This window comes from Lolium rigidum, chromosome 3, assembly GCF_022539505.1.
Source record: "Lolium rigidum isolate FL_2022 chromosome 3, APGP_CSIRO_Lrig_0.1, whole genome shotgun sequence".
Taxonomy (NCBI): domain Eukaryota; kingdom Viridiplantae; phylum Streptophyta; class Magnoliopsida; order Poales; family Poaceae; genus Lolium; species Lolium rigidum.
Window position 1 is genome coordinate 100196192 of NC_061510.1, and position 14109 is coordinate 100210300.

Consider the following 14109-nt stretch of genomic DNA (forward strand, 5'->3'; position numbering starts at 1 on the left):
ACTCTACTATGTGAGAGCTTCTTCTTCGGTGCATCTTCACATATCCATGATCACTATATGGATGACAAGCTTCAAGCATATGATCTCTTCAAGTTGGCTCATTTTAAACTTGCGCTTCATTTCTTCATTCTTCATCATGTTTATGTCTTGAAATTAACTTTGAGGACTCACTCCATCTTCATCTTTAAGACATACTTGACACTTGCTATTGTTCATCAATTTCTTCTTATTGCAACCTTGAAGCGAACATATGGTTCAAGTATTACCTATGAACCACTCCTACAAATATAAATCAATGCAAACATTAATCCATGAAGATTGTCATTAATTACTAAAACCACGCATGGGGCTCCATGCACTTTCAGGCATTGTCATTATCGGCTTCGTCATCACCGGTCTTGCAGGATCCGATTGGCAAGACCTACAACAAAACTATAACATCGGCAAGTGGAAGCTACCACACTACATATTAGCAGGATTTAGTATATATATACAACATTGGCCGTTCATAATCGACATACGTAAGCAAAATTGAGCAGGATTCTATAGTGGTACCAACTAAGCTATAACTGTTGTACGACCACAAAATTTTGAGTGCACCAATCGCTACTAACAAGCAATATGCACCCACAGATCTCCCGATTCCTCAACTCAGATTTGCAACTTGCTAACAAATCCTAGCTAGCTAGGGTCTGCAAAACTCATGACCTTTAGAGAAGAAGCGGAAGAGCGCATGTCGCCACCCTCTAGCAGCTACCAAGGTGGATGACACCAGTTACCTACCCGTCAGTGGAGCTCCTCGCCGGGATGGAGAGAGCTTGAGGAGGGAGGTGGGGTTTGTTGGCGCGCGTATTTCGGCGGTGAGCTGAGCGGTAATATGAAGGGTTCAAATCGGCCAAAGGTAACGAGACACACTCGAGTTTGCGTCATCCGTGAGCTTGCACGAGCAGGGCCCAACTTTTCTTCTGTTGGGAAGCGTGGAACTTGGCTTGCTGGAAAACGGCAAAACCGTGCGCCCTACCCCTCCTCGCGTAAGCAAAAAACATGCTTTAGGAAGCGTGCGAGCCAAATGTTAGAAACGGGCCATGCACAAATTTTACTCCGCAAAATTGCAATAACGCTTGTGCACTACACAAGCATCTATTCCCAAAGACACAACACGTAGTTCTGTCTTTCGGTACCGATCCTCCTTTGTTTCCAACATTGCCCGGAAACTTCTTTTTTATTGTTGTTGCCCCGCATCGTTGAACAGTATTGCTTTGTCTGACAGGTAAAAGCATAGAAGATGCCGTTCGATCCGCAAATCTTTTATTGTTGTTGGAACGTTGTTTTCGCGCCGGTGCGAGGCTGCGCGACAGTTGTGTGCACGTAGATCGCCTGCGTATGCTACCGCGTCAACCACGTCGTCCATGTGCTGTGTATCTTTGCCTGATCGTGCTTGCTCTAGCTCGCATGCAGCTCCGGCCGGCCGGCGAAATTGACCGCGTTGATTGCCTATGCAGCACATGACAAATGTCTCAGTGTCCAGAGAATAAACCATGGAACACGCCACACGGCGGGCGAGATTTATAATAAAACCTCGGAACGGTCTCATCAGCAACGTGGTGAGTGACCAGCAGCTAGCACTAGGCTCACGCCTCACGGGCCGGGGGAGGGAGACGGCGATTTTCGCAAGGTAGCGCGGCCGTGACGAGGGAGACGGCATCGAAATGATTAGGGGAATCTCGTCCTGGCCCCGATCATCGTCGCCATGGATTAAAGAAGGAAACCAGCTTTCTGTCCTGTCACGGCGAATCTGGTGGCGATGGAGCTCTACTGTTCTCGATCAGGCTCTACGGCCACGATCCAAAAAAGAGGACTATTGTAGTACACTATACATTTGACAAGAAAGCGTCGGAAAACCCGGCAAAAGGAGCAGCGGACAGACGCTAGAAATAAAGAGCTAGGGAGGCCTATACGATGACGATTGCTTTGGATGATGAGTGGCTTTGGAAGAATCCAAAGGCAGCCCGGCCGGCCGGGGGTTGGAGAATCGAATCGGAGCCGGACGGTAGCCGCCGGCGGGAAGAGAACACGCTGCACGTTGCGTCCTGCCTGCCTGTTTTCGCGCTCGTTTCGTACGTTTCGCTCGTTCGTGCATGCGGCGCGGCGAGCACGGAGGCCGTGGCGCCGTACTGCGCCGCGTTTGTCGGGCCGAATGTTTGCTGCGTCTGCTGGTGTGGCCGATTGACATTTCGCGAGCAATCGGGCACTGCTTTTCGCACACAGCTCGAAGCTCGAGAGCTTTCTGCTGCAATGCAGCGCATAGTTTTTCTTACAGCACCAGTGCACCTTTGACGCTAGATCGAGTTGTTCGTTCTCACGCACTCGGCCGTAAATGTCACCGGTACAGTACGTGCGGATCTTAAGTGCAGTGCTTCCCAAGTTATCCCCGGCAGTAACTTTGTGCGGCATCTACAGTCAGTGACTTTCCGCATGCTTAACCAGCTTATAGATCCAACCCAACCATCCGGGACGCGTCACTGTTTATGGTGTCCACACAGCACGGTCACAAGAATCACGCGAGATCGATGGCGCCAACAGTGGCCACACTGATTTTTTTGTGGGTCGGTCGTGTCAGGACAGTGGTACCCGCGATCTCGGGACGAGGCACCCACCTAACGCAACCTGTGTCCACGACGAGCTACGACCTGTCGGATCGCCGGTCTGCAGGTACGACCGCCGACGGTACAGGCCGGAGACCGCCGCAGCAGTCCAGGGAGTGTGGTCCTGTACCCGGACCATCGCTAGCCCAGCGCGCTCGGCCCAGACCCGGGCCGAAACCGCCAGGGCGGGCCGCAAGACCAATGAAGAAACCACTTCGGATCCACGGAAAAATCGCGAGACCTCTGCTGCGCGTTCTCGGCCCAGCCGCGCGCGTCGCGAGTAAAAAAAGATGATCTTGGCCAGCGGCCACGTCTCAAGTGTACGACGCAACGCGGCAGGCAAAGAAGCACATCGCCGGTGATGCCATGGATATTCCACGGCGACACCGACCTCGATTCCGCCCCACCGCCATCCGCAAAAGCCTCTTGTCCCCGTGGGGTTTTTTCCGCGGCTGTCCTTCTCCATGGATTTTCCTTTCCTTTTGGAAAAAATACATTATGCGGGAAACTTATGTCGTCTCGATTAAAAGGTTTGTGACCAACCGATTTTTCTTCACCGATTACTGAACTACTAAATTTTCCGTAAACAACACAAATTCAAGCAAAGTATTTCGAAAAATTTAGACATTTTCTTGGAAAATTGGTAGCAACAAATACGATACGGTTTATTCCCCTCTCCGAAAAGAATACGATACAGTTATTCCAGCCTCTCTTCCTCTCCAAGTCGGTCTCGGCTTTCACCGTGCCTTTATTCGCGCCTGCCGTGCCGCTGCCGCCCCACATCGGAGAAAACAATTCAGAAAGGAAAACACACCCAAACCCTAAAGCCCGCTGCTCCACAATCCGCCCCCAAAACTAGCCTAGGGTTTAATGCCCGCGGCCGCGTCGTCTTCACGCGATCCTCCACCGCGCTGATCCGGTCAACCGCGCTCCAGAGGCCGTGGTTGGTGGCTGGCCGCCGAGCCAAGGGGGGCGGATGCAGACGGAGGCGAGGGTGGGGATGGCGGCCGCCGCGACCGTGGACGGCGCCGCCGCCGTCGCCACGCGGCGGTACTCGACGCAGCAGCAGCCGCAGCCGCAGCAGCAGCAGCTCGCGACGCCGCTCCACCTCCTCGCCGGCGGCGTCGCCGGCGCCGTCAGCAAGACCTGCACCGCGCCGCTCGCCCGCCTCACCATCCTCTTCCAGGTGCGTCCCAAATCCCGAGCGGCCAGGCCACCAAATGTCTCCTCCTCTGCCCTAGTAGTATCGCGCGGGCCGCTCTACGATTTTGTCTCCTTCGCCAAATTACCAGGCTGCTGGCTAGTGGCGCTACCTGCGGGTTTGCAGTAGTAGTAAGCAACGGGGCATCTCACCTCATTAAGCCGCGCTGTGATGGTGGAGAAATGGGATTTCTGATGCATTTTGTTCGAGCAGCTCTTATCACCTAGCGCTAGCTCTGTCACCATTTTTTTTTGAACATAGCTCTGTCACCATTTTATTTCGTCATCAGACCGCTAGTGCTAACTGCCGGTCTGTATTACTGACAAATTAGCGAGTATCATGCTTCACTGACCTGCTCTGTAGTGGTGGAGAAATAGGAATTCGAGTGCATTTTTTCTTACACCGGACTGCCAGTGATAAACTGCAGATTTGTATTAGCAAGCGTCGAATGCGTATCTCAAGTCGTTGAGCTGCTTTGTAGTAGTGGAGAAATGGGAATTTCGATGCATTTTTTTTGGGCAACTCTACCGCCAACGCATAACTTGTTTTAGCTGTAAACAGAGATCCAAATGAATACATCAATGTTCTTCAAGAATCCTGGCTTGGTCTGATGCGCACATATTATCACCCTCCCTGCCTGCTAGTAGTACGTTTTTGCGCCAAATTTATGAATCTTAATTTCGACCTGCAGGTGCAAGGAATGCACTCGGATGTGGCCACCATGCGCAACACCACCATATGGCGCGAGGCGTCCCGCATCGTCTACGAAGAAGGTCCCCGCGCGTTCTGGAAAGGGAACCTTGTCACTATCGCGCACCGGTTACCTTACTCCTCGATTAGTTTCTACGCGTACGAGAAATATAAATATGTAAGTAAGCACAGGTGCTTTTTGTTTAAAATTTGGATGCCTACTCTGTATGATATTCACGGCATTTACTTAATCTGTTTAATGTTGAGGCGAGCAGTGGCTCCAGATGTTGCCTGGTCTCGACAAGAACAGCGGGTTAGGTGCCGATGTTGGTGTCAGAATGCTAGGCGGTGGCTTGTCTGGGATAACGGCAGCTTCTATGACATACCCGCTGGACTTGGTACGCACACGTCTGGCTGCTCAGGTAAGCTGCTGTCACCAACTCTGTTGAAATTTGCAGAAGCTATTGTGAAATTTTCTACTGAAATGTCAAAATCTCCAGTTTCCAGCAACATGATTGATGATTCTCCTATAGCCCAAGAAAAAAGATTGATGATTCTCATTTCTTGCTAGAGAGAACTAATTCTTTTGGCACCTCTTGCCATGTCTTACAAAAACAAAACACAAACTCTTTGGTGTTAGCGTTCTTTATGTACTTAGCTTACCGCTGGATGTTGATAGATAATTGCCTGCAATATAACTAACCAATATAGAGGGATGGGCCCATGCCAAACACATAAAGATGGGATTCTGAACCCTTTTTCTTATTTGAATGATTGCAGACGAACACAGCTTACTACAGGGGCATATCTCATGCTCTCTTTGCGATCTGCAGAGATGAGGGTCCCAGGGGGTTGTACAAGGGTCTTGGTGCCACTTTACTGGTATGGACATTTGGTATTTCTTTGATCTTCCAGTTTAATTAGCTTCTTTCTTTTGTTATGTCATTCAGTTATTCTTTGGAACACAGGGAGTAGGCCCCAGCATTGCGATAAGCTTCTCAGTTTATGAAACGCTGCGATCCCATTGGCTACTAGAGAGGTAAGTTGTACATGATACATGCTGGCTAAGTCACATCCATACAAATTCGTGTTAACTTTCATTATGTTAACCTTTGATTCAATACAGGCCATGTGATTCCCCAGTCTTGATCAGTTTGGCTTGTGGAAGTCTTTCCGGAATTGCATCATCAACTTGTAAGTGCTCTATAAAACAGACTGCCCTTTGTCAGAAGCTCTTTAATAATCTAGTAGTCCTGTTCACATTCTCTGAAGGCCCAGTTTCTAGTTGTAAATATGTTTTCTAATAAAAAAAAAGCTAAATACCTACATATCTTTAGGTAAAATAAATGTTATCAAGTCTATATACAGTGAATGGTATGTCTACCCTGTAAGGTTGTTACTTCAGAACTTAGAATATCATTTGTATTTTTAAAGCCTGGGTTACTGAACTTTTTTGATGAAAGTAGCTGTGGAGATTGGGAAATGCTGGTTAGCCTAATGATAAATAGGCAAAAGCTGGTTAGGAAAACGGGATTACCATAATAATCTGCATGCCAAACACTCATAAGAAAGTTTCTGGAAAAGGAATGAAAGAAGATCAAATGCTTATCTAAATATGAAAATTATCGCGAGAGATCCAACGAATTCATTTGTGAATCAAGAAATTACTTTCTTACTTGACAAGTTTTCATGTAGATGATAGCATTTTCATTTCTCACTTGACATTAGCATAATCCTTCAAATCTGGTCAATTGATTTTGTGTGGGACAAGAAGGAACAAGTACTTTATTACTGGGTCATTTCTGAACTGTCTTATGGTCCTGTCAAACTCAGTGAACTTTGTTTTGATGATTTGCCTTTGTTATATTCCAGTTACATTTCCGTTGGATCTTGTGAGACGCCGCAAGCAGCTGGAAGGTGCAGGCGGGAGGGCTAATGTCTACAAGACAGGACTATTTGGAACATTCACGCATATTGTCCGCACAGAAGGTTATAAAGGATTGTATAGAGGGATCTTGCCTGAGTACTGCAAAGTGGTTCCGAGTGTTGGCCTCATTTTTATGACGTACGAGACACTGAAGTCCATGTTCACAGGAGGGGCATCAGATGAATAGATTTTGTCTGATCGTGCTTGACAGTTTTGATACTTGGGCCCAAATAGTATTGGAGTCTGATTAGGGAGGGAAAGAGATGACTTTGTAGTATATGTTAGAATTTAGGTGGTGCTAAATTTTGGATTTGATAACTTAATATCACTGGATGATATTTATGTCTACAGATCTTGTAGTGCACCCAAGAGGATTTAGTGACTACCGTAGGTCCTCCAAAATTTTGCTGTCCACCGTTGTTTTGTGTATGTTGACATTTTTTTGCTTGTAATGGTACATGTGGCTGTTGTCTTCAGCCTGATGACCTTTCGTACCTCTGGAATACGGCCTCTGATATAATTCATGTTCTTAACAGTGAGGTTATGACCTGTGACGCATGAGTTTGGTTGTGTGATTGTGAATAGTCTTGTTATTTAGTCTTCCAGATATGGATCATGCATCTATTTGATTTTTTGCCAATTGTTGTAGCTCAACTGTAGGATGCCAAAGATGCATTAATTTTTTCGGTTGGGCACTTTCCTTGTTAGTGTGGTCTTCTCTTGTGTTAAACTTTCTGATGTATTGATGGTGAAAAGTTATTGGATTAACACTGTAAGGAACTCTCAACTTCCTCCTACCTCATTCTCAGAGCAGTGGCAATATCTTATATCGAAGTACTGGAAAAATGCTGGAAAATTTTGCTGTTTATACATTTGTTTCTTATTCAGTATCAAACAGTTGCCCTTTACCACAAAATATGAAAGAAGTGAAGACAATTACAGAACTTCACTGAATAGATATGCCAATGTGTTCTTTGCTGGAGTGGCACACCAGCATCAGTGCCTGGTGTATCAACTGCGCGAACTGATACACAAGGTGGCTGTCCCCCGAAGGTAAGAATTGTCTGGTTCCTTCTCTGACTTGCACTTTAACAATGCAGAAAGAATGTAAAGGTGCTGACTGGTGCTAATCAATAGGTTAGTGAGGCCTGCTTAAGAGGTGTCGGATTTGAGGTAAACGAGTTTCCTGTAAGTCTGCTAGATTAGGATACTTGTCCTTTTTCTTTTCTCTGCATCACCTGAAGGATGCTCATTTTTTTTGTGCAGACCAATAACAAATAACTTACTTTGCACACATAGTACATTGATACATACATAAAGAAATACCTCAATACATTAGCATGGGTAATACTGCGAGTTACATTGCTGTTATGTCATCTTATTACACCTGCCATCCTGTTACTTCGAGCAAATGTAACTTCTTTTCTGATTCACTCTGACATGACCCCTCAGAAAACGCAAGGTCATGAAATATGAATCCTTGTGTAGCACATTCATCTCCTTATGTATGTGCGTATGATCCCTACATTTCTGGATATAGACATTTGTGTTTCCTTCAAGTGTTATTACACAGGAAAACCCCCGGTTAAGCGTATATGGTTCAGTGTCTGGCGAAGGCCATACTTGTTGACAGCTTTATAGGCAGTTCTGAAACCATCGCCATATGCTTCTGAAGTGTCATTCGCGATCTGATGCCTGAAGAACTCGCCAAGCTTCTTCTCGGTGTGAGATATTCCTCCCTTCTTGGACGATGGTGGTCGATATGAGGACGATGAAGAAGAAGCATAAGATGATGAAGGATGAGCGTGTCTTGTAGAAGCTGGGAGAATCTCCGCCTCCAGCCACAGATAAGACATGACTTGGCATATACCTTCCTCAACCTCTGGGCTTAGGTTTCGGTAACCTGAAGTAACCATTATACACAGAGTTCATAAGTCAGATCAGAGTACATAACAATGCCCGCAGAGGGCTCAGATAAGTACAAAGTGTTTGTACAAGTACCTTTGAGGCGCAACCACCCATGCATCAGTTCATGGGCAAGGATGGACCCAGTTAGTAACCTGCAATTATGTGGAGAATATTTTGATTTCATAAATATCATGCACTGGTCAAAGAATGCCAAATAACTCCCAACAATTTATTCTGATCTAAGTGCCCAGTCTCAGTGAAGAATGAACTCACCTGGGGAGTCCATACAAGACAAGAATTGCAGTGACTTCACATCTCCGAGTCAGCTTCTGTGGTTGAGTTCTCATATCTAGTAATCTATGTCCACCAATCCTGGGCCTTTTAAGTATCTGAGAAACCAAAATCACAAAGAGTCAAAAGAATGATCCACTGAATATTTTGATGCCTAAAAGATGATTTAGGTTGAGAGATTGTACTTACACTGGTCACTGTCTGCTCCTCCGAGAGACACAGGCCTCTTGTTTCAGGCATGTGGTGAGGACCCTGCAGAAGTGCTCATGATCATTAGTATTTGCAAAGACTGCGTGTCGAATATGCATCGATGGTTAACTGAATTAGAACTCACCCTGCACTCTCCTTCCATAGCTTCGTTGAGCGCTTGCCGTTCAACCAGGAGCATGGGTATTTGTTGGTCTAGTTTCATGTTCATCCCTTCGTAGTAGTCCCTAATAGAGTGGTACAGTGGTTGGCATTCACCGGTATCCATGACCGCAGAATCCAGGCATTCCATGCATAAACTGCGGCCATCTCCCAACGACATGTACTTTGTGTTCCTTGGCTGGAGAATTGCACAAGATAAAAATGTGGTTAAAGTGACAATTCATAAAACTATAAATGCAGGGACATCAGTCTAAATGTTGCACAAGTTCAACTAACAGATTAGCCGTAACTTCAAGCATTGGTCTCCTGATGATTTAATTTTCTCCAATCAACACGTGTTAGTAATTTTATATCTGGCGTTTATGGCATATACTGAGAAGGAAGCTGTGAGCCAATGACTATGTGGATTTACAGGCAAAGACAGAAATGTTCAATTGAAGGGAAGAGAAGAATGCAATTATTTCTTCACCATTTCCCACAAATATGTACCTCCATTTTCTCACAGCTACAGCAACGAGGTGTGCGGTCAAGCTCATGGGAAGGGCAATACTTCTGTCCCCAGAATGGATGGGCTCTGTACTCTATCAAGCCTGCCCTGTTCGTCGCGATCTGCAGAAATACATGCATAAAGAATAAGGCTTTGTTTGCACGGGTGTTTCAGTGGAATGCTATCAATGCCATCTGTTCTACAAACCGAGTTCATGCAGAGATAAGTCTTACAAATTGAAGGCAGACATCACATTTTGGGTGGTGTAGCTCCTTGTAGCACAACTTGTGGTATGGTTCTGCACCTAGCAAGGTGAACTGGGAAACACAAAGATAAAGATAAATAGCTTGTTTGAAAGGCTTGTTTGAATTAGTAAAGGAAACAGTTCAATTGCCGCCAAATTCAGGCAAAAAAACTCCGGCGTCCCGTTAAGGGGCCTATGAGAAGGGTAGGATGGTTATACCTCAGTCTCGCGGATAGGGTGGGTACATGAAGAACAACGGAAGCACTGAGGATGCCAGTACATTCCCATGCAGCTCAAGTAATGGCCATGTCCTACCTCATGCTTGCAACCACCACAGACCCTGCAGGATGCAGATGGCTTCTTCACACACGTGGTCTTATGATGCATTCATTCATTGGAGACAACAAAGTGATGAACAAAGGTAGCTAACCTGTGCGCTCTAGGCAAGGCCTGAGCGGGGCCATAAGGATTGTGAGGCATGTAAGGATTCATGTTCAGACTGTCTTGCATGGCCTTGGCAAGGTCTTCATCATTCTCTCCCTTATTGTGATTTCGCTCTGCGTGGAATTCAACAGAAACGGCGCATTGTCAGTTTGTCATGAGAGTATGAGGCAGATCAGAAAGGCGCGGCATTGAGATATTGTGGACAAGGTTTAGGTGGTATATGCATGTACCTTTAGGGTGTTTGGCATCCTCTGCAAGAGAGAGTGCAATCTGACGGTCCAATTCTTCATTGTCAGGTCTAGGTGGCTCTTCTCTCTGGAGATAGCATAACAAGAAAGGCTTAAGCAAATGTTTGTTCCAGGATGGCACAACATATCTTAGCTTGCAAATGTAGCAGTGAAATGAATGTGAGCCACGAAACAGAGTGTTTCATGAAGATAGGCAAGAGCCGCATAAGAAAAATGATACTCTTGCAGGGTGAGGGTATCAGTACCTTCGGTCTGATCGGTTCATGTTGCCAGAGAGTGCTGTGTTCTCCCCCCATCACCCGAGGCCGTCGCCGGTTCGACTCCCCAGGCTTCGTCCCCTTCAAGAAATTGCAGAGCCACTTCATGAAGCTAGATCTCCTCTCTGTATTCAGCAATGCTAACGTCAGTCTTCAGGCAGGTCCAAGCAAAATACCGGCAGGATCTCACGCAAGTTGCTGAAGTTGAACAGTGGAGAGCAACCTCCTAACAACCAATCCCTGTCAGGTGAAAGCAGGCACACAATAGGTATCTACTTGTATGCTTATATGGATATGAAACTTTCGAGAAACTATGGTTAGTAGAGGGGCTTTAGATCACAGCACTTTTAGCTGAGCCTTGACTTGACCTTAGATTACTGCGTGCAGGGATCGGTTTACTTTACAAGCCCCAAAGTCAGTTGACTTTGAGTTACTGACATGTGAGACCATCCTATATGGGGTTCACATGGACTCAAAGTCACCCGAAAGTTAGCCAACCTCAATCGGATTACAGCACATGCATGGTGACATTCAGTCAACTTGTAATTTACAGTTGTAACCAAAGCAGCTCTGAACTTTCATGAACTGGCAGTTGTATTTCTAATCAATTTCAGTAACTATGTGAAGACTAAGGAAATTATCTTGTTCAGCAACATGGAAATTCATCTCTCAAATGTTTCACTTTCATTTTTATGATCATGAGGCTTTAATTGGAACACCATCATTGAAAAAAGGCCAGGTGTCAAATACCTGCATTGAACAGGATCAAGAAACACAGGGACAGAACACCATAGGAAATTGCTTGGGTTGCTAACATGATCGCCTCTACACCGTGCTAATCACAGCGATATATCTTCCTTTTTCAGTCCTAGCACCAATTCGTTCACCGACGGCAACGCAGATGTGGCCAGGTTCAGGAGGTTCAGTCACTATCTTGGTGGACCTGAGTTTATCCTTTATTGTAAGAGTCAGTTTCAGTCTAATGTTGATTCAGCAGAGCCATTGCTACATTGATTGATTGCAACACCATTTGCTCCACGCCATTTGCATGCATGGGCAAGCTCTATTGTAAAGAAACTCGCTTTCAGGGAATAGCACATGATGTGGCCGGTCTAATGGATACCATCCTCAAATAAGTGCTTGTAAGATGGGCTGTTAGCCGACACATCAATCAATCGCTAGGTCGAAGTTTGCCGATGTGGATAGACTAAAACTCCCATTTAAACCGATCGCGTCCCAGGGCATGCAACTACAATTTTGTACTAGAAAGATATATAGATGAAAAATTCATCTCGCCTTTCCTCAATTCACTTCGTTTTATGTTAAATGGACCGCCGACAGTTTATATCCTGTACTGTTTAAAGTCCAGACAAGGCAACTATTCATATATTCCTCAAAAAAAAAAAAAAAATCCTCAAAAAAAACTATTCATATGTAAAGGCGGCAAACAAAAGGTAAAATCTTGTTGAGACAGGACAAGGACGAACTGTGCTAGGCTAACGACGGGTACTGCTGTAGTACGTAAAAATCTTGGAGTAACCACATAGAAAGTAGAAACACGAACAGAATTTCAAGGACGAGGTCATGACGACGGCAACGGTAAGAAACTCAAGAAGATACATAGCTTGACGATCAGAGGAGTTATTATTACCGTGGCTGCACTGCTCAGAGGTCCTCGGGGCGTAGCCCATCTACACAGGAACCACCGGTGCTCCAAGACGGCATATATATACACGCACGCGCACGGCGCAGACGGCAGACGACGAGGAGGAATAACGGCGGAGAACTTGGCGGTATCAAGAACGACGGCGGCGATCACGATGTTTGCGGGAAGCAGGCGAGGAGGATCGGAGGATCGAGAGGCGAGTTGAGCTGCAAATTGCAATGGACGGAGGAGGGGAGGAGGGGGTGCTTAAGTTCTTGGAGAATAAAGGCTAGCTAGGTGGTGGAGTTGGCCGCGACAGAAAGGAAAGGATTGAGGGTGAAGCGAAGGGCGGCCGGCCGCCCACACCTCACGGCATCTCCTCCTCCTCCGCGCAAAAGCAACGGCGGGAGGGGCGAGATGGATTAGCGAGCGCGATCACTGCCGTTGGCTTTAGAAAATTCCTCCTTGGCTGCTGGCGCCAGCCCAGTTGATGGCGCATTAGCGGCGATCGGATGCGCGGCCGAGGAGGGGGAGAATATGTTTGGTTTTGCGTTGCGTTGCCGGGGGAGGGGAAAGGAGAGATTCGTTGTGTCAACGGGAATGTATGCCCCCGCGTTTGGCTTTTCGACATTATTTTTTCTTGATGCTCTGTAGAAACGCGGGGGCGGGAGCGAGCAAGCACGGGGGCGATGCGGGAAGAGTACGCTTGCTCGGAATTCTTTCTCCCAGGGAACTGAAAAAGGGTCACTGAAAGCTGGCGCTGCCGTCGTCGTACCTGCAAGCGCGCGCGGCCTTTTGGCTGCCTTGTGGCGCCGAGCTCTTTCGGTTGGAGCGCGCGTGCTGGACGAGCTTGCATGGTGACTCACGCCGCAGGCGAAGGATGGTGGAACGCAGCGATTTTACCGGCTCCTGTAGGTACAGCAGTGATGACTTCATGCTGACGCCACCCATGTATTGATCTAGTTTCAAAAAATTTGTAAAATATGTCTAAATTTGTGAAACATGTCTGAAACTTGTGAAAAATAATTTACTGTTTAAAGTATGTTTCACAAAGTTTCACATATGTTGCTCACGTGTTTATGAAACTTGTGAAACATTTTTTACTGTTCAAATTTGTTTCAATTATGTTTCAGTTTTATAAAAAGGGGACAAGTAGTTTCACCAATCTCAAAGCATAGTATGTGGTAGATAGCACTCCTACACATACAGTTGCCTTTAAAAACAAGTTTTCGAAGGATGGTGTGTTTGGGCCATGTTGCTCTACAGGGAGGTGCATTGGCAACCTAATTTCAGCCCAAAAAGTTTACGACTCCAATCGCACCACATTTTCCAGCGTGACCCAATCAAAATTTGACACGTGGCATTTTATTTAATTTTGCAAAACACAAAGTTGTCAGTGAGTTGTTGGATCGGGAAATCGGAGGGTTGTGGTTGCGCCATTTCAGAATCATAGATTTCTGACATTCACGAGATTACAAAAGTTCGAAAGTAACACATGCAAATTGTTGCTCGAGGTTTCCATTCAACAAGACCTCCTTGAGAGAGGCAAGGAGGAGAAAACCATAGTCACTATTAGCGGCTGTATGTGAGAGCAAGACTATCGAAGGGTGAGAGAACATGCTATAACACCACAACCAAGTAACACGAGAGAAAGAAAAAGGAGATGTGATTCTTAGCCAGAATTTTAAGATCTGACTATGCATGTAAGCTAGCGATTGGAGGCCCAAACATGTTTGGATTGGTTCCAACCTTG

General features: G+C 46.2%; 2 protein-coding genes across 3 annotated transcripts; one reads left to right on the plus strand and one right to left on the minus strand.

Moving 5' to 3' along the window:
* The first annotated feature begins 3621 nt into the window (after window positions 1-3621).
* On the plus strand, window positions 3622-7012 carry LOC124697873 (mitochondrial substrate carrier family protein B-like). The gene is made up of 7 exons (XM_047230405.1): window positions 3622-3831; window positions 4538-4714; window positions 4812-4958; window positions 5317-5418; window positions 5505-5575; window positions 5663-5730; window positions 6409-7012. The coding sequence occupies exons 1-7, from the start codon at window positions 3622-3624 to the stop codon at window positions 6648-6650; spliced, it is 1017 nt and encodes a 338-aa protein (XP_047086361.1). The 3' UTR covers window positions 6651-7012.
* A 762-nt stretch (window positions 7013-7774) lies between these two features.
* Window positions 7775-12823, minus strand: LOC124702030 (protein DA1-related 2-like). Of its 2 annotated transcripts, XM_047234121.1 has the most exons (13): window positions 12363-12823; window positions 11462-11665; window positions 10700-10836; window positions 10437-10521; window positions 10193-10319; window positions 9982-10102; window positions 9752-9835; window positions 9521-9640; window positions 8997-9209; window positions 8852-8914; window positions 8645-8760; window positions 8465-8523; window positions 7775-8366 (listed from the first exon to the last, which is right to left on the minus strand). In XM_047234121.1, the coding sequence occupies exons 2-13, from the start codon at window positions 11526-11528 to the stop codon at window positions 8029-8031; spliced, it is 1530 nt and encodes a 509-aa protein (XP_047090077.1). In that variant the 5' UTR covers window positions 11529-11665; window positions 12363-12823; the 3' UTR covers window positions 7775-8028. The 2 variants fall into 2 exon arrangements, with proteins under 2 accessions (XP_047090077.1, XP_047090078.1); XM_047234122.1 differs by lacking the exon at window positions 11462-11665 and having other exon boundaries at window positions 12363-12820.
* Between the last annotated feature and the right edge of the window lie 1286 nt (window positions 12824-14109).